General features: G+C 38.9%; 1 protein-coding gene across 4 annotated transcripts in view; it reads right to left on the bottom strand.

Annotated features, from left to right (window-relative positions):
• Positions 1-21,009, bottom strand: part of cecr2 (CECR2 histone acetyl-lysine reader) — a 119,131-nt gene continuing 98,122 nt past the window's right edge. For all 4 annotated transcript variants that reach the window (XM_069903709.1, XM_069903710.1, XM_069903711.1 and 1 more), the window contains 3 exons: positions 19,456-20,944; positions 6,754-6,850; positions 1-2,563 (listed from right to left, as the gene is read on the bottom strand). In XM_069903709.1, coding sequence (XP_069759810.1) covers positions 2,558-2,563; positions 6,754-6,850; positions 19,456-20,944 — 1,592 coding nt within the window. In that variant the 3' untranslated portion in view covers positions 1-2,557. The remainder of the gene's footprint in view (positions 2,564-6,753; positions 6,851-19,455; positions 20,945-21,009) is intronic.

Raw genomic sequence — 21,009 nt, 5'->3', positions numbered from 1 at the left:
AAGTTTGAAGAATCTCTTCAAAACTATATTTTTGTTTTCAGCTGAATTACACATTTTACTCACATGCTCAAATTGCGATTCAAATAAACTTTCTGCTCTCTGAAACAGACTCCACTAGGCCACAGTTTTCAAACATTTATTCTAAGTATATACAATATAGAAAATAGTAAATTCATATGGAAAATAATCTATGTCAGTCAAGCAACAATAAAAATGTTTTCTTACATAATAAGGGCCCTAGTACAGAAGAACTGAGGTATGTGTCACAACTGTAACCAAAGTGACTTGACATTGCATTTCATTAAAACATTTCAACATATACAAAATATAAAGTACAAATAAATAGGTTACATGTTCCCAGCATCTAGTGCCTCGGACAAGAGTAAAATACTGGCTGTAGCTAGTGCAGGCTTGGTGGAAGACTGCAGGACTGACAGTCTGAGGTATGTCTTTGTCTCTTGTACATTTTGTTAAAAAAAATTGTTTGATCAAAGATCAACAATTGTTGGAACATTTTAATTGGGTGTGATCATAGCTGCCTCCAGATTTTTTAAAAATAACATTTATAAAGGTTAGTTAAAAGAAATAAACGTGGCAATTGCTGCATAGATTTTCCATGGTTTCTGGAAGCAACTTGACAAGCCACAAACAAAAAGAGACAAATCTAGAAACAGGGTCCAAAGCACGTTAATTGTTCATAATTTCTATGCTGGTCTCCAGAAGGTGCCTATATTAGTGTCAACTTGGCTCAGTGGATGCTTTCTAACAAAGTTAGACGGTTGTGGGTTCAAGCCATGAGACCAGAGGAAATAACTTAAGATTGATGCCACTCCAAAGGAGTACTGCTCTATGAGAAGTTCTAGCTTTTCAATGTGATATTAAACATAGACACCAAATGCCTGGATTGGATGAATGTAAATGATCCTATGTCCTTGCATGAAGAGAAGCAAGTGCCCTGATCAACATTTCTCCCTCAACCATCTTCACTACCACAAGTCATTTACCTTGTGCTGGGTGTAGGCCTTGCTGTGTGCAAATTCACTGCCATGTTTGCCTACAGAACAACAGTGACATTAAAAACAAATCATTGGGCTGCAAAGCACTTTGGGACATCACCAAAAAAAAACTCAATGCTAAAACTAAATGCAAATTCCTTCATTTGTTCCGATCCACTGGCAGCGATTCTTGGTACCTCAAATTTTCAAGAAAGAACGCCAACGCCATGGGTGCTGAGGGCAGGCTCGTAACCTGCCCTTAAGGAATTCCATAGATTGGCTTTCCTGGTTCTCACCAAGAGATTCAAGTCCTCCCCCTCTGCACTGACATATATGATGCAACTCATAATGGTGGTTGCATAATCAACAAGACTATGCTTCAGTTCCTCTCTCCAGTTTGTTCAGGCCAAAATAGTTTTGCTTTTTTTTGTATGCAAATCACACCCCACTTTGTGAAACCCCGCTCACAATCAGTTGCCTTGCAGGTAACCTCAAAGGACTAAATGCAAATAACTTTTACCAAGGTTTAGTGGGTCACTAGTCGCACTGATTAAGGAGTACACAGGAGGGCAGTTGAGAGGCCAGTGGCAATAAATAATGTAACCAATCACTGTGATGACAAATCTGTCAGTTTGGAGATAAATGAATGGAATTTTGGGGAAAACACCCAAATCAATTGACTAATGCCAGTACCCATATCAAGGAGGTTTATTAAAAAATTATACACACAAAATTTGTGATAGTGTTTTCAATGGCCTTCGAGCTGCTTGATTGCATCCAACAGTATTAAATGACCTATCGTCTAAAACCCTATCTTTTATCTCAGTTGATTTATACATACAGGAACTAAAATGTTTTGCTGGTGAACCTGTATCAAATATTTTAAATAAAATAAACTTTATTTTTGTGTTGCCTCGGGTTTTCACTAAGATTTAGCACATCTGGTAATAGTCACTGCAAATAAACCTGAGACTGGTGATTAAATATTAACAACTTCAGCAGCAAAAAAAAGCAACAATTTTAAACAAAGAAATGCAGAACAAACATTCTGTGCATCAGTGCAGAATGGTTTTCATGACCACAATTTAGTGTATTAACTGTAACATTATAGAACAAAGCAGGGAAAATATATAAAACTGAAAGGAAAGCTTGCATCCTTACAACTAACCTACTGCATCACAAAATACTGTGGCTGAATGTACAATAACAGGATTAACTGCCACAGAAACCTCCAAAATGATTCTCCATTTGTTCAAAGGATGCTCGGGTATCTCAATGCAGTGCGACACCCATAAGATATTGCTGACTTGGCTACTACCTGTTTATGGATACATTCAACAGACTAGAGAAAAAGGCATCATTATTTATTCCTGTAAACCAGTTTTAACCAAATCGCTACACAGAAAATGCTACAATTTAAAGTACAATTTTTTTTACACCTGAGTTTCTCATAATACCTATAAAAATGAAAAATTGCATCTACCCATCGAACTAGAACACTGAAATGCTGTCACAACAATGTCCTTTTAGATCTTGGCTCCATTTGTGATCACGCGTCTTGCTCATTTCTGTGGGATTGGAAAGGACAACAGTGTTCATTCTAGCAATGAGAAAGTGCCAAGAATCTTCCACAAAGATCGCAATAAAAATAAATATAAGCACAAATGGATAACAACAATTGAGCGGCAAATGAAGAAAGTTTCTGCTATGTGATGATTTTGACAAATAATTGTACTAAGTACATAAAGGACATAAAACTATCTTGTTAATATTATTATAAAACCCAGGTACAACAGCAAACAAAGTTATTTATTACTAACTTTGAAATACCATCTTAATTTGAGACTTGAACATGTTTACAGACTCCTCCAATTGTGTCACTGTGTCAACTCTTATACCATGACAGCATGAAACCATAGTTGGTAAAATGGAATCCTGTATTTTCACTTTCTGAGTGAGGATTTCATCAGCTTTAGTTATTTAATACATGGCGTTACAATTGAGATAATAGATGAAGTTCAAAATTTAAAAATAAAAGATGCAATCCTCAAACAGTCTGAAGCAGATTAATTTAGTTTTTTTTTAAAACATTTATCGGTGAAGAAGCCAGGTAGGTAATCCAGATCAAGTGGCATAAAAACCTGTTTGTTTCTCTAATAATCATTTGCCTGTGAACAGAAAGGCCATATAACAGTCCTAACAGAACAGTCTCATTTCTTTAGCTAGAAAATCCTTCAACTTCTTGAGGATTCAGAAATCACGATAGGTGCAAGTTTTCTTATTTCCCAATATTACAAAAGGTAGTTCCATGATAAACTATTATTTTAAAAAATCAGGCACAGGGATCAACTGTGTCATTCTTCTCAATGGAGACATGCCATTACATCATAAAATTTGAAACTCCCTTCCTGAAACCCTTTATTTGAACCTGTCCCTTTTAATTCAAGACCTTTTGTAATAAAAGTTTTAACATAATGAGAGGCCCAAAATGGCCAGTTACCGTGCTGTATGTCTAAAAAAAAGGCTTTTAACTGAAATTTATCAAGGAATGTAAATTTATTTTTAAAAATTGAGACATTAACCCCTTTCAAAATGCAGCACCTGGGTAGCCTTCCTGGGAGCTGGGTGGATTACTGGGGCAAAAGTGCTGGAATCGCAGGGGGATCTATCCATTGAATCACCAACCTGGTGTTTTAAGGGGGATCCCACCCTCGCAATGATGCGTCATGCACTCACCAGAAGTACTTCCAGATGTTCAGATGATGGCTGCCCAGTGGTGCACACATGCAAGCATTGACGTCACCAGAATAAGTGAGTCGGCCATTTTGATTTTCAAATCGGCTGTGGACGAGACCTAGGTAAGCTTAACTGGGTTCCCTGACTACCTCTGAGGTAGGTCTGGGACCCGGTTGGGTTCCAATGGTTGGGTTCCCAGTTGGATCCTTTCAAACTGCTGCATAACTGGGGTGCTAACTGTGCAAATTGCCCAGTTAACTCCATTTTACACTGCAGTTTGAAAGGGCCTAATATTAAAACAGGAGCTGGGATTGTCACCAAACATCATTGTAATGGAAAGCAAGTGGAGATTTGGACTGCAACAAATGGATAAGCACAGGTAAGGCCACATTGAAGAAAGTTGAGAAAATCTACAGTATTTTAGCAGCAGGAATCTGGATAGGTGCACAACCAAACACCATTACTGAAATGGAAGGCATCAGTTTCGGAGTGCAATGGCAGACACAACATGATCTGTGTCAACTGCAACTCCTTGACTGCAGACTAACTGGCTCAACTTCAGACAATTTCCTGGACTGAAAGCAGTATTTGGGGAGCTGACTTTGTGGCATGGACTGAAGGAAATGGCTTCAGACTTCCAATGTTAATTTGAAGAGTTTTTGTGGTTATTCAATAATGGATTACAATGCGATCAATTTGAGAGTGGAAAATGCAAAGAGCTGGAATGAAAGGGATAATTGCCACCAACGTTCATGCGGAATTTGCTGATGTTTTTGAATGAGAAATAGAGTCTAAAGACAGTACTGCCATCGGAGGGCAGCAGCAATTATCAAAGACCCTCACCACTCTCTGTTCTTGCTGCTGCCATCAGAAAGAGGTAAAGGTGCCACAGGATTTGCACCACCAGGTTCAGAAACAGCTGCTACCCTCCAGCATCAGACTCCTCAACAACAAACTCAATCAGAGACTCATTTAAGGACTCTTACTTGAGCACTTTATTGATTTTCTTTTGATCTCTCTGTATTGCAGTTTGTTTAATTAGTTATCTGTTTACAGTTCTTTTATTTGTTTATATGTTTACGCTGTGTAGTTTATTTTTTGCACTACCAAAAAATGGTTCAGTACAACTCCAATTATCTGAAATCAGATTCTCCGAAATCTTCATTTTTAAAAATAATTTGGATAAATTAGAATATCTGAAACAAACCAGAAATCCTCATTTATCCAAAACTGTTTCGAGCCGAACTGACCAGGGACATTAGGCTCCTACTAGCAGCAGCAGAAGACTTCAGGCTGCTGGCAGCAACGGGGAGGGACCTCAAGCTCCAGGACAGGAGTGGGAGCCTCAGGTTCCCCGGTCAGAGGGAATTGTCGGTGTTCGGTAGTGGCCAGCATTTTTTTTGTGAGAATTAAACATTATTTTAATGCTTAAAAGGCTTTCACTTGTTGTTTGTTGCATTTTAAACACTGTTACAAGTGATTTGCTGTTGCTACTGGGCTGTTTTTAAAAAATGACCAGTTCTCCGAGAAACCGTTTATCCGAAATAGGCCTGATCCCAACCATTTCAGATAATCAGAATTGTACTGTAATTCTGCCATGTCCGCAGGAGAAAGGAACATCGGGGTTGCATGTGATGTCAGGTATGTACTCTGACAATAAATCTGAGCCTAAGTTGATTTGCTGTCCACCAAATGATCCATTAAAAAACAGAATTTTAGTCAAATGTAAGTGAGATGTAGGTTGAAGTCACCAAGGCTGAAGTTCTTCAGTGTGGAGGAAGGTAAAGAACCTTACTAAGTAAGAAAGCTTGGCATAATGTTCCAATGAATGGCAAAAATCAAAGATTTTTTTCAAATGAAAGGCAAGGTGCCAACACAAAATTTGTCAGAGGTGTAAGAAAACAAAAATCACAATTTAGAACACTGGCTGGATTAAATAATGTAAAGTGTAACAAGTAGGGGAATGCTGTTCAGGTTAAAGAGATCGCTATCCAGTATCCATTTTACCTCCAAGGCGTGGATGCAAACCTAATTATTTGCATTTCATTTGTGTACAGTAAAGACTCAGTTAACAAGAAAACAGACATTCAGGAGTTAAATTCTGCAGTGTACAATTACACAAGAGATAAAAATGCACAGATCTTTTTAAATTCTTTTTTAAAATGTTGACATTCAGCATGACCTTCTGGCCACTGAACCCGGGCTGCCCAAATACCCCAATTAACCTACAACACCTGTATGTTTTTGAAGGGTGGCCGGAGAAAAGCCATGCAGACACAGGAATGTACAAATTCCTTACAGACAGTGCCGGATTCGAACCAGCATTCCTGGCGCTGTAACTGCACTGCATTAACTGTTCCACCCTGTTGCGCTAACTGGGCATCCCTACTACACTAACCATTTCGCCCTTGAATTGCACAAGGAGCAGCAGGTTCAGCACCCACTGAAATTGAAGGTCAAAATTAAGACCGGTTGCTACTGTATTGGGAGTCACAGAGTTGAAACATGTCCATCTCTGGGAATCAAGGACTCAAATGTAGCTTTGAAGCACCTTTTTAAAAAAAAAACAAATTATTCATTGCTGATAAATATTATAAATTAAGCCTAGCAATTTAGGCAATAGAAGAAATTGATCAGTATCCAAAAAAAAAATCACAATTTAACTGCTGTTAAGAAATAGGCTTCACCACTGGTCAGAAAGAAGGTCTGTGATTGCAGATTAAGTTCAGCAGACATGAAAGACTGAACTAATGAGTGCTGCAAGGGATCCAAGATCCCCTGACCAGTGTAATGAAGGAAGAAACCACTAACAGCTGACAACCAGTGACTGAACAAAAAGGTAAAACAGTAGAAAGCCCATAGCCTTCTTTGTTCAAATGCTTTAATCACCTTTAATGAGACTTCCTCTTTTGACAAAATTGTCTTGTCATGTCAAAATGCTGCATAAATGCAATTTAATAAATAAGGGATGGAGAGCAAAATCAGTAACAATTACAAACATTGTACAAGAATGATTACTGACCTGATCAGCAAATGAAGTAGGCATTTTCTGTTCAATTTCCTTTCCCCTTTCTGTTCCTGAAACCGAGTTCTGAAATGCGTGATCCTGCCCAGGCATTCTTTTAAAAACAAGCAAAATAAACTCATTGACATTCAATACACCACTTTGTAAATGCACCTCTAAACAGCAATGCAGTTATTGAGCTTTGTGGGGTTTTTTTTTTACACAATGTAACAATTTAGAAGTTCACAATCACAAACCTCTCATATTAAAGATATTAACATTGTGGATGTATTACATGAGGGAAGTGCATGTGAATACTTATGTACTGAATTGGAGGGGACAACCTGCTCCCTCTAGCCTGCTGTTATTCCATATGATTGCATCACCTTTTCTGTGCCTGCTCTGCATCCTTTTTTTAAAAAGGTATCAACCTCTTTCAATACTCCAACAATCTGACCTCCACAACTCTGTAGAGAGAACAAATTTCCAGAGATTTATCACCCTCTGCATGATGCAATTTCTGTGTAACTCATTTTTAAACGATTGCTGGTCTCTTGAAACTAATTTCCACCAATGTTCCTAATGAGGGTACATATCAATCTTTCCATGGCCCCCTCAGGTCTTACTCACCAAGATCAACTGTAAATTGGAGGAACAACGCTTGATTTTTTTTTGTCGGTTTTTTCCAAATGGATGGCATTAATATCAATTTCTCTGGTTTCTGCTAACCTACTCTCCGTTCTCCCTCCCTTCCCCTTTTTCTTCTTTCCACTAGCTCTCCACTTACTTCCCTTTCATTAAGCTTTCCCTCCTCCCCTTCCTTGCTGGTGTGCCCTCCCTCATTCATTTATTACCTCCTGACTTTGGGACCATGCTTCTCCCCCTTCCCACCATTCTGTTCTGGTGCCTGCCTACATTTTTTCATACCTTGATGAAGGGCTCAAGCCTGAAACATTGGTTATGTATTTTTATCTTTGCTACATAAAGTACTGGTAGTCATGGTGGGGAGCTGGCTGATGCAGGACCTCAGTTTTCTTCAGGTTGACACTCAGGCCAAACATTTTGGCAGTTTCCGCAAAACAGGACATCAAGCGCTGAAGAGCTGGCTCTGAATGGGCAACTAAAGCGGCATCGTCTGCAAAGAGTAGTTCACAGACAAGTTGCTCTTGTGTCTTGGTGTGAGCTTGCAGGCGCCTCGGATTGAAGAGACTGCCATCCGTGCGGTACCGGATGTAAACAGCGTCTTCAATGTTGAGGTCTTTCATGGCTTGGTTCAGCATCATGCTGAAGAAGATTGAAAAGAGGGTTGGTGCGATAACACAGCCTTGCTTCACGCCATTGTTAATGGAGAAGGGTTCAGAGAGCTCATTGCTGTATCTGACCCGACCTTGTTGGTTTTCGTGCAGTTGGATAACCATGTTGAGGAACTTTGGGGGGCATCCGATGCGCTCTAGTATTTGCCAAAGCCCTTTCCTGATCACGGCGTCGAAGGCTTTGGTGAGGTCAACAAAGGTGATGTAGAGTCCTTTGTTTTGTTCTCTGCACTTTTCTTGAGCTGTCTGAGGGTAAAGACCATGTCAGTAGTTCCTCTGTTTGCGCGAAAGCCGCACTGTGATTCTGGGAGAATATTCTCGGCGACACTAGGTATTATTCTATTTAGGAGAATCCTAGCGAAGATTTTGCCTGCAATGGAGAGCATCGGGCACACAAAACTGTCAACCAGTTTACCTATCTCGGCTGTACCATTTCATCAGATGCAAGGATCGACAACGAGATAGACAACAGACTCGCCAAGGCAAATAGTGCCTTTGGAAGACTACACAAAAGAGTCTGGAAAAACAACCAACTGAAAAACCTCACAAAGATAAGCGTATACAGAGCCGTTGTCATACCCACACTCCTGTTCGGCTCCGAATCATGGGTCCTCTACCGGCATCACCTACGGCTCCTAGAACGCTTCCACCAGCGTTGTCTCCGCTCCATCCTCAACATTCATTGGAGCGCATTCATCCCTAACGTCGAAGTACTCGAGATGGCAGAGGTCGACAGCATCGAGTCCACGCTGCTGAAGATCCAGCTGCGCTGGGTGGGTCACGTCTCCAGAATGGAGGACCATCGCCTTCCCAAGATCGTGTTATATGGCGAGCTCTCCACTGGCCACCGTGACAGAGGTGCACCAAAGAAAAGGTACAAGGACTGCCTAAAAAAATCTCTTGGTGCCTGCCACATTGACCACCGCCAGTGGGCTGTTATCGCCTCAAACCGTGCATCTTGGCGCCTCACAGTTCGGCGGGCAGCAACCTCCTTTGAAGAAGACCGCAGAGCCCACCGCACTGACAAAAGGCAAAGGAGGAAAAACCCAACACCCAACCCCAACCAACCAATTTTCCCCTGCAACCGCTGCAACCGTGTCTGCCTGTCCCGCATCGGACTTGTCAGCCACAAACGAGCCTGCAGCTGACGTGGACATTTACCCCCTCCATAAATCTTTGTCCGCGAAGCCAAGCCAAAGAAGAAGACATAAAGTACACCATTTGACCTGCTGAGATTCTCCAGCATTGTATTCTACTTCTCACTCCATTTTCTCAACTCTAAAGTATATTAACTTTTTTTTAGGTGTTGAAGATAGGACAACACTCTCATCATTGGAATTAGTTAATGAATAGCTTGTGGACTGACCCAATGCTAACATATCCTTCCTTAAAAAAAATGAACAAAAAATGTACCTAGAGCTCCCGGCGAGTTCTCACCAACAATCTTTCTTATTCCAAGAATTCCTCTTTATTTTAAACCTTCAATTTCTTAACATGGCCAAATAAAAGCAGGAAATACTGGAAAAGCTCAACACTTCAGGAAAGAATTGTGAAAATAGAAACAGTTAATGTTATTCATTGAAGACCTGCATCAGAAGTGAGGAAGAACAAAGGAAATTTTTCTTGCATAGTGAAATAAAGGGGCAGGAAAGAATAAGCTCCTTTATCTGTGCAATGTGTTGGTATGTAGACTAATTACAAAAAAAGTGTGAAAAAGAATGACAGACAACAATGGTTAGTTCTCATACAAAAAGGGTGAATTATCTATGGATGGTGAATTTGATATTGAGTCCCATAGGCTGCAACATGGTCAGGTGGATGACAAGATGTTTTCCTCAAGATTGCATTGGTTCTCGTAACCACACAGGAGGGTTCAGACGGAGATCAGAATAGCATCTTAAAGTGGCATTGAATAATAGAGAGCCTACATTACATTTGTCTTAATTACTTGAAACACAAACTTAGCAGGATTGTGTACCATGCACAAAATTATCTACATCTCTCTACTCCATTTGATAAGTCTGCCTTCAAGTTTCTCTTTCCAAAGTGTATAACCTTTCACTTTCCTCTATTAAACTTCATTTGCTAAGTTTTAACCACTTAACTCAAATTTTCTATTTCCTATTGCAGAAACCAAATGTTCTCATCTGTCCCCTCCTCCTCTAAGACATTAACATAGATAGCGAATCATTGAATATCCTTGGGGCATTCCTCTGATAAGCTATTTTGTCTAAAAAAAGACCCATTTATCATGAATGCAGGTTGGTATAACACTGTTACTGAGTTACTAAAACATTCATAGTACTATTGGGGGTCAGTGTGACTCCCATTCAGGCCAACACAATCTTCCTTTCTTTTTCTATCTTTTCATTGAAGTTTCAGATTAATAAACATAAGAATGATACAGAGAGATCAGGATTGCAAATATACAAACAAAGGCATCAAGTAACATAGGTAAACTCAGTCCCTAATCTCTTAAAAGGCCAAACATGAAAAGGAATAAAATTTGCAAAAATATCCTCCTAACTAATAAACAAAACAAAAAAGGAAAGAAAAGACTGGGCTAACATGTTTCTTCAAATTTAACCGAAGGGACAACAGTACCACTTCTAATTTTTTCTAAATTTAAACATGTGGAAACCATGTTTAGGGTCTTTCCATTTGAGTAAAATGGATTTGCCAAAGTCCAAAACTGGACCAAAAAGATGAGGTTGTAGGTCAATGAACAAAACTGCTGAAACAACATCAAAAATATCTTTCCAATATTATTTTAGGGAAGGGCAGGACCAAAACATATGTGTCAGGGAAGCCACCTCAGAATTGCATCTGTCACAGAGAGAGTTCATATGGGAGTAAAATGAGCTGGCTTGTCCTTGGACATTAGGGGCCCTATGAACCGTATCAAAGAGTGTCAAACACACATTGAAGAAGTGTTAACTAATTTGAGAATTTTCTCCCATGTTTCTATGGGTAAAGGTATCCGAACTTCTCTTTCCCATTCACTCTTAATTTTGTCAGAAATCACTGGATATATTTTCAGGATCAAATTATAAATTGTTATTAAACTCTTCTGAAAAGTGTTTAAACATAAAATTTTAATTGGTAACCAGCCTTTTTTTAATTTTTTTTTCACACTATGAACCATATTAACCAAAATACACACAAACATTTCCCTCTTGAATATAGTGTCATTTTCTCCTTTTTCCCCCCTCCCTCCTTCCCAACCCCCTCCCTACCCACTAAACGTTCAACATATACAATACAATAAACCCATTAACGTCATCACACACTGAAAATAAACAAGAAAATTGTGTCATCTACTTTTACACACTGGGTCAGTTCATTTAGTCTTCTTCTCATTCTATCATTTTAGGGAGTGGAGGTCCGCGGTTGGCCCGCTCTGTTGTGTTCCATGTACGGTTCCCAAATTTGTTTGAATACTGTGACTTTATTTTTCAAATTATATGTTATTTTTTTCCAATGGAATACATTTATTCATTTCGATGTACCATTGCTGTACTCTCAGGCTCTCTTCTGATTTCCAGGTTGACATAATACATTTTTTTGCTACAGCTAAGGTTATCATAATAAATCTTTTTTATGCTTCATCCAATTTGAGGCCTAGTTCTTTACTTCTTATATTACTTAGAAGAAAGATCTCTGGATTTTTTGGTGTGTTGCTTTTTGTGATTTTATTTAATACCTGATTTAGAACTTCCCAAAACTTTTCCACTTTCTCACATGCCCAAATTGCATGTACTGTTGTTCCCATTTCCTTCTTACAGCGAAAACATCTATCTGATACTGTTGGGTCCCATTTATTTAACTTTTGGGGCGTGATATATAGCCTATGTAACCAATTATATTGTATCATGCGTAACCTCGTGTTTATTGTATTTCTCATAGTTCCGGAGCATAGCTTTTCCCATTTTTCATTTTTTATCTTTATGTTTAGATCTTGTTCCCACTTTTGTTTGGGTTTACAGCTTATTTCATCGTTCTCTTTCTCTTGAATTTTGATATACATGTTTGTTATAAATCTTTTAATTATCATTGTGTCTGTAATCACATACTCAAAGCTGCTTCCTTCTGGTAACCTCAGCCTGCTTCCCAATTTGTCCTTTAAGTATGTTTTCAGTTGGTGGTATGCAAACATTGTACCGTGAGTTATACCATATTTGTACTTCATTTGTTCAAAAGATAATAAATTATTTCCCAAAAAACAATTTTCTATTCTTTTGATCCCTTTTCTGTCCCATTCTCTAAAGGAAAGGTTATCTACTGTGAAAGGGATTAGTTGATTTTGCGTCAATAATAATTTTGGTAGTTGGTAATTTGTTTTTTTCCTTTCTACGTGAATCTTCTTCCAAATGTTGAGCAGATGGTGCAGTACTGGTGAACTTCGATGTTGCACCAGTTTTTCATCCCACTTATAAAGTATATGTTCTGGTACCTTCTCCCCTATTCTATCTAGCTCTAACCTGGTTTTTCCCTTGTTTGATAAAAATCTGATAGATATCTTAATTGTGCTGCTCTATAATAATTCTTAAAGTTTGGTAGCTGTAAGCCCCCTTGTTTGTACCATTCTGTTAATTTATCTAGTGCTATCCTCGGTTTCCCCCCTTTCCATAAAAATTTCCTTATTATTTTCTTCAGCTCATTGAAGAATTTCTCTCTTAAGGGAATTGGTAATGATTGAAATAGGTATTGTATCCTTGGGAAGATATTCATTTTAATGCAATTTACCCTTCCTATCAGTGTTGGTGGTAAATCTTTCCAATATTCTAAGTCATCTTGTAATTTCTTCATTAATAGCTGATAATTTAATTTGTATAGATGGCCTAGATTATTATCTCGTCTAATACCTAGGTATCGGATTGCTTGTGTTTGCCTTTTAAATGGTGATTCTTTCTTAAACTTTATGAAATCCGCATTATTCATCGACATCGTTTCACTTTTATTTGCATTGATCTTGTACCCCGATACTTCTCCATATTCCTTCAATTTCTTATGTAATTCTTTTATTGATATTTCTGGTTCTATTAAGTATACTATGACATCATCTGCAAATAGACTGATTTTATATTCCTTCTCTTTTATTTTTATCCCTTTTATTTTATTTTCTGTTCTTATCAGTTCTGCCAAGGGTTCTATAGCTAAAGAGAACAGTGAGGGAGATAATGGATAGCCCTGCTTAATTTAAATTGGTTCGATATATATCCATTTATTGTCACTTTCGCCAATGGTCCCTTATATAATGCTTTAATCCAATTAATATATTTCTCTGGTAGGTTGAACCTCTGTAAAACTTTGAATAAATAATTCCATTCTACCCTGTCAAAGGCTTTCTCTGCATCTAAAGCAACTGCCACTGTTGGCATCTTATTTCCTTGTACTGTATGGATTAAGTTAATGAACTTAGATATTGTCCATTGTTCGTCTTTTCTTAATAAATCGTTTGATCTAGTTTTAGTATTTTTGGTACACAGTCAGCCAATCTGTTTGCTAATAGTTTTGCTATTATCTTATAATCTGAGTTAAGTAGAGATATTGGTCTATATGTTGCTGGTGTTAGTGGATCTTTCCCCGTCTTTAGTATTACTTTAATTATTGCTGTTTTACATGAATCATGCATGTTTTGTGTTTCTTCAATCTGGTTCATTACTTCCAGGAAAGGAGGAATTAATAAGTCTTTAAATGTTTTATAGAATTCTATTTGGAGTCCGTCCTCTCCAGGCGTTTTATTGTTCGGTAACTTTTTTAATATGTCCTGTATTTCCTCTATTTCAAATGGTTTTATCAATTTGTTTTGCTCCTCTTCTTGTAATTTTGGTAGTCCAATTTTAGATAGAAATTCATCTATTTTCTCTTTTTTCCCTTCGTTCCCAGTTTGGTACAATTGCTCATAGAATTCCTTGAAGTTTTCATTGATCTCTGTTGGGTTATATGTAATATGTTTGTCCTTTTTCCTTTAGCTTGTTCTGTTTTAAGCTGCCAAGCTAGTATTTTGTGCGTTTTTCCTGCTTTGTCTTTATTATGTTCTTCTCCACGTTTATACGTTTGTAGTGTTACGTATTTTATTTTTTTGTCCACCAATTCTCTTTTTGTTGTATCTTCCCTTGTTGCTAGTTTTTTTCTGTACTTACTATTTCCCTTTCCAGTTGTTCTATTTCCTGATTGTAGTCCTTCTTCATCTTAGTTACATAACTTATTATCTGCCCTCTGATGAAGGCTTTCATTGCATCCCACAATATAAATTTATCTTTCACTGATTCCGTATTTATTTCAAAGTACATTTTAATTTGGCGCTCAATGAATTCTCTAAAATCCTGTCTTTTAAGTAGCATGGAGTTTAATCTCCATCTACACGTTCTTGGTGGGATGTCCTCCAGCTCTATTGCTAATAACAGGGGTGAGTGATCCGATAACAATCTAGCTTAATATTCCATTTTCCTAACTCTCCCTTGGATATGGGCTGACAACATGAACACATCAATCCTTGAGTATGTTTTATATCTACTCGAATAATACGAGTATTCCTTCTCCTTTGGGTGTTGTCTCCTCCATATATCCAAAAGTTGCATTTCCTGTATTGATTTAACCATAAATTTAGCTACTTTGTTCTTTCTGCTAGTCTTTTGTCCAGTTTAATCCATCTTTGAATCCAAATTAAGGTTAAAGTCCCCTCCTATCAATATATTCCCCTGTGTATCTACAATCTTCAAAAAGATATCTTGCATAAACTTTTGATCCTCTTCATTACGTGCATATATATTGAGCAAATTCCAAAATTCTGAATATATCTGACACTTTATAATTACATACCTCCCTGCTGGATCTATCATTTCCTCCTCTATTTTGATTGGTTACCAAACAATAAAAACATACAAGTCTGATGCGATATTGGAAAAGTAGATAAAGTAACATTTAAAAAGTTTCTTATTTGTAGTTATTTGAAAAAATGTGATCTCGGCAAATTATATTTATTAGACAACAGCTCAAAAGCCACGAGTAATCAACATTCTATCATAAAATTCCACACTCCTTAAAACCATTGCTAAGTAGTGTCATGAATTTCCAAAAACATTTTTTTTTGGTGTTTAACTAAGTACACAAGGCACTGAAAGGATTTAAAGGAGTAAATACAGGCAACAGACCAGAAGTGCAAATACAACATCTTTCCATCTCTTTTTTCTGCTTTGGATTCACATACCATTAGGAATTGATTTGAGTGAATAGAAAGTGTTTTGCTATCATATATGAAAATTAGAAATTGGTGCTTATTCTTTATTCAGTCATGACTTGAGATGTCATTGGCAAGGCCATCATTTATAACCATCTCTTACTGTCCTCGAACTGAAGTGTCTAGTTAGAGCATAGGAACAAGAAATGTGAACAGGCTATTTTTCCTATGAGCTACCTTTGGCATTCAATGAGATCTTACAGGCCTTTTGCTCTAACATTTCCTTAAACATCTAATTTTCCTCCTTTGGATGGATGCCAAATTGTTCTCATCATTTCAGAATTTTTGAGTTAGGTACAGGTATTATCAGTAACACAGATATTTTTTGTTCAAATTCCCATGGTCTTACAATTACAAACTTTCCCCACATTACAATAGCTTGAATTATGGAAATTTTCCCTTGAAGAATTCACAAATCTCTACCCAAAAATTTGACACTCGAGATTTGTTTCCACAGAAACTAGTTTCTCGATGCATGCAGAGAACTTGGCTTCACATCATGGAAAATAGTGACATGAACCATTGTCATGGAAAGCAATCCCCTGTAACATGCGTATGCCCTATAAGCACTTTTGTTTCTCCCCCTCTCCTCCTCCACCCCCACCCCGATCTAGGATAACCTTTACCCGTCACAAATCTACATACTGCATCCTGTTAACATTTATTAATTTTCCCTGTTGACTCTCGTACCTCTGATCTCCTCTACTATCATCTGATTTCTTTGACCTTTCCATACCTGACATTAGTAGGAAGTTAAACAGGATACTCTCCAGACGCTGTCATTTGGATGTAGGGAGAAATATATTTTCAGAGAAAACATGCTGTTCAATTCTCTCAAAGAATATCAGACTGTTTCCATCAGGTTCTGTAGTTATCACGAAACATTTAAAAAAGGCCTTAAAATCTTGCAAATTTAGCAAGTCCATAAATGGCTTTGAATTCAATTACCAACAGAAGTTTCTCACTTCAACAAGCTCCCAAATTGGCACGTTGCAGAGTAACTAGCAATGTGCTAAGAATTTTCAGCCTATGTGTACTGTGTAAAGAGTGAATGTAGACAAAACAGCTGGCTCTCTATTCAAAGGAAGAAAAACAGATATTTAGGGAAATATTTGAATATCTTCCATTGCAAGAAATGCAATGTCTGTGCTTTTGCCATTCATTTTTTCACCGTCAGGATCTCAGTCATGGAGATAAAATAACAATTTTATTATGGCAAGCAGAAGAAAATTTTGTGATATTAACTTTATGTATTATTACCCAACAATCAAATAAATCTTGAATTATCATATTTGATGGCATATAGGACCCCCCCCCCCCCACCCCTATTTTTAGCATGAGATTTCAAGAAAAATTTGCTTCAGTGTATTTATTTCATTTAGTTTGCTCGGGGGTCCTTTGCTCACTCCCACAGTGTTTTGAGGGGAGCACTGGGCTTCGACGATCAGGCTTTGTTTGATGAGTGATCATCGAGGCCCAGCACTCTGCTCAAAGAACTGTGGGAAAGCGAGCGATGGGACCCCACAACAAATTGAATGAGGCGTGGAGGGAGGTGGCAGCAAGCAGCCTGAAACGCTCGCTCCCTGCCACCCGCCCCTCATTCAATCTGTTCAGGGATCTGTGCTCATCAAACAAAACTTGATCATTGAGGCCCAGCACTCACCTCAAAGCACTGTGGGAGAGAGCGAACGACAGGAGGGAGTTAGAGAGAAAGTGTGAGTGCTCTGGCGGGTGGGAAGAAGGGAGAGAAGAGCAAGCCTTCTTACCTGGGGAAGTGAGCGACGGCAACTTTGCACAGGAGAGTGCTTTGAGCGCTTTCCTCCTGTAGCCATCTTGCAAAATGCTGGCACCAAAATGTCACTTTTGCATAGGACCCAGGATGGTTTTTGAGGTGATATTTTTGGGGGGGAAAAGGGGATCCTATATGCCATCAAATACTATACTTTTTTCAATTAGTAAGCTATATCCTAACTCACAGTATCATCCTCTCAATGTCGGACAGTGCAGATCAGTTGACAACTTGGTGCAACATGCATATGTGAAACAGGGTTTCATCTTTCATCTGGGTACAATAGTCTTCTGGACTCCATTATTGTACAAAGATTCCAGTGTTGACACCGATATCTCCTCAATATCCATCTCTTGTTTCTTTAACAGTCCCCTCACAGCACTATGATTCTATTCCTTAATTAGTCATTCAGTCTTGTCTGCCCTCCATCCTGTAATAGCATTTTTCTCCCATCCATAACACTTAAAATGTATGCATTTCCTTTTCCAGTTCTAAAAGTCACTGATTGAAAATAATAAATTTTCTCTCAACAGATACTGGCCACTAAACTTTCATCAATTAAAGATTTCAGTATACAAATTAGTTGAAACAATAATTTATTTAAATATGGCAATTTAAAAATGTTTTGATACTCCCTCAATAGCAAAATAAATTTGTAATAAAGTTTTCCCTAAGCCTAATGCATGAAATATACAGGGAATAGAGGGATATGTATCATGTGCAAACAGCAGAGATTCAGTTTAATTTGGTGTCATGGTCAGCGCAGACAGTGTGGGCCAAAGGGCTGGACTATTCTACTCGATGTTCTGTCAGCACATAGCAGCTGCTGCTCATCCCCAGCAATGACCCACAATCACCACAAAGGCCAAGGTACACCAATGAGCTTTACATTTGTGCACTTTCTTTTGAAAATCTTCTAGATTAATAAATCTCTGCAAAAGACATTTCAAATCCTGTGTGCTATGGACCCAGGACAATTCTATTATCAGACCAGGAATAGAACTGAACCTACAGCAGGAGAGAGGATCGTGCGCTGCTGTGAAGCACTGAAACAGCGCTGGGAAAACTGACAGCTGCGAGGGAAGTGCTGAAACAGCACTAGGAAATGACAGCTGTCAGAAGCACGAGAGCCTCACACTAGAAACCGGTGCACCACAGGCAGTGTGCCCTCTGTCTTCAACCTCTCTTCACCATTAGGAGAACTGAAGGCATGTGCTGGGCAGTTGAAGAGCCCAATGCGCTGAGTTTTGAATAGATTGGTCAGTTGGTAATCAGTCAGGAGGTCGGTCTGTGTAATATGTACTTACCCGGCACCTTCAGCAAACAAGAGGCGAAATCTGTACCTGTCAGTGTACTCACCCAGTAGCTTCAGTGGGAGAAAGGAGATTGAACTACTTTGTCTGTGGGTGTCAGCACTGTTCTCCTGACAGCAGTTTATGCCACTCTGATACCCAGAGAGTGTGTATGTGTGTCCATCCTGGGCTTCCCCAGACCTCTTCCAAGGGAGGATTTCATGTGACAGGAGTCACTTGACGACCCAAGAAAGGATGTTTAGAGAGGAAGATTTTGTGACAGAAGGTCACTTGTTAACCCTAAAGTGGGCTTCGGCAGTGTGAACCCCGGGCAGTGACTAAGAGGTCACTGAGTGGAAGTTCCTGTGTGTGAAGAAATCAAAGGTGGTTGTTGCCACATTTGAAACTCAGGAAAGTCACAAGTCTACAGTGATCACGGCCATCTGCATCCAGGTCCAACTAAAAGACCAGCGTGCAACCAAATTAAGAATCCTAAGCCTGGAGGCCAGACTCTGAGCTGTTCCTTTTTGACTCACAGATTTGACGTGACTGACTTGAAGTTTTGATTTGGGAGTTTTATTTTGAACTTCGAGTCTAATGGTCTGGGGGTCCCTCTCCCACATACACCTTATAAATATCTGTTAATGTAGAGTTGCTATAAAGGCTTATGTTTGGGTGTTTTTTATTGAGATAATTCTATTATTGTTAATTTGTTCATAAATTTTGTGTTAAACTTAACTCATCAGTTTACGCGTCTCTCAATTACTGTTGGTGAGACGTAACATATGCATCAAGCAGCATCGGTAAAGGCAGACACCAGGTTGAGACCCCAAATCAGGGTTCCAGATTACTGCATCTGTAGTACCTTGTATTTCTCAAAATCTACCTTTACAAAATTCAAACACTAGACAAAGGACCAACAGTAATGGAATTGCATTTTATGTTTGGTTAAAATAGTTCTCAGTAAATTTAAAAAGTAAATCATCATATCTGAATTGACTGATCTTATTCCTTTTAAATGAGTGCTATCAAAGGAATCCCATATTTAGAAAAAACAAAGAACATTCAAGTTGCTGGACTTACCCTCTTATATTAAAAGGATCTTCTTGTGGTTTAATTCCTTGTTGCTGAATCATAATATTGTGAAACTGACCCATTCTTTCATCAGGTCTACCATATAAAGGCATTCGGGTCTGTGGTTGGCCATTTATTTGATGAGGGGGGATCCGATGACGTGTAGGCCCCAACATGGAGTGAGGAGGTCGCTGAGTTGCATGAGGGTTTGTGTTAAAAAGACCTGAAGATTGAGCTGAAAAGACAGATGAATGTGAAAGAATATCATGGGGACCCTGGATCCCTGGATGCAGTCCAGGTCTTCTGTATATCAGTCCACTTACAGGATGGGTACTCTGGCTTTTAGCAGCAGCATTATGACTGTCTAAATCCAGGATTTCCTTTGGACTTTCAGGCCTTTCCTGGTCTTTATCTGTCATTTCATTTTTTATTGTTTGAGATAAATTGATGGTCCCTTGGATTGAATTTTTATTTTCCTTTGAGTTTCCATTCATTTCTTCCTGCATTGCATGAGTGTCAGATGAACCCTCAGAACCCTGCATATGGATGCCTGGTCCTGCTGTTTTCCCATTGTTGACTGACAAGTGGCTAGATTGCAGAAGATGACCTGTGGGTGACACGGTCTGGGGCCATTCCTCTGTTGGATAACCTTGGCCTTGAGGGCAAGGATAATAATGAGGATGTTGATACTGGTGGTATGGAGATTGGATTTGCTGCTGGGAAGCATGATATGGATAACACTGAACTTGGTGCTGATATGCAGGGTAAATTCCTGGTGGCAACTGCTGTGAAAAATTTGGATTAGGGAATGTTTGCCGGTTTGAGAATGGCTGGGGTGCACCCATGCCTCTTCCAAAAGGCCTACAGCCATGACCCATACCATATTGACCTGCAACTGTGTAGGGTGGGCTCTGTCCATACTGTGCATGTGTCATCATTCCCATCATCCCAGGATTAGTTCCATTATTTTTCCCTGGCTTGGCTTGTAAACTGTTTGAATTTTTCACAGAATCCTCATTTGACTTCACTCTTATGGCAGACACTCGATCCGAAGAATCATAGTGTCCGGAGCTGGAGACACTTTGACTGACGAGGTTATCATTCTGGCCCCGATCCTCAGTTCCACTTGGATTTTTAACCTTTTTCCCTCTGCCTGCTCTGCTGCCAATTTTCTTACTATTCCTTGCCCTGCTCTTTACAATCCCCTTTTTTGAATCTGGAATTGATTTCCTCTGCTCTTTCCCCAACTTTACAATGGAACTGCTCACATCTTTTAATTTAATGCTTTGTGTTTCTTCTTCTTCCACTTTCACAGATCCCAATCCATTTTGTGGGCTCTCACTTGTGCCTGGCTCAGTAAAATTGGCTGAATTTGGTCTGGCGATACCCTCGGTGAGTTGTGATGTGGTTTGATCGATGACTGGAGGCGAGATTCCTGCCTCTGAGTATTGCTGCTTCTGCTTTGCTGTAGTTGATGTGTTTTTGATTGGCCCAGTTTCTGTTAAAGATAAAAGAAATTCTATTGGTTACTGTGCATCACTACTCATGTACTGCAGGAATGAG

The sequence above is a fragment of the Narcine bancroftii genome, chromosome 11 (assembly GCF_036971445.1).
Source record: "Narcine bancroftii isolate sNarBan1 chromosome 11, sNarBan1.hap1, whole genome shotgun sequence".
In the NCBI taxonomy this organism is placed as follows: Eukaryota; Metazoa; Chordata; class Chondrichthyes; order Torpediniformes; family Narcinidae; genus Narcine; species Narcine bancroftii.
This window is presented reverse-complemented; position numbering and strand designations above follow the sequence as displayed.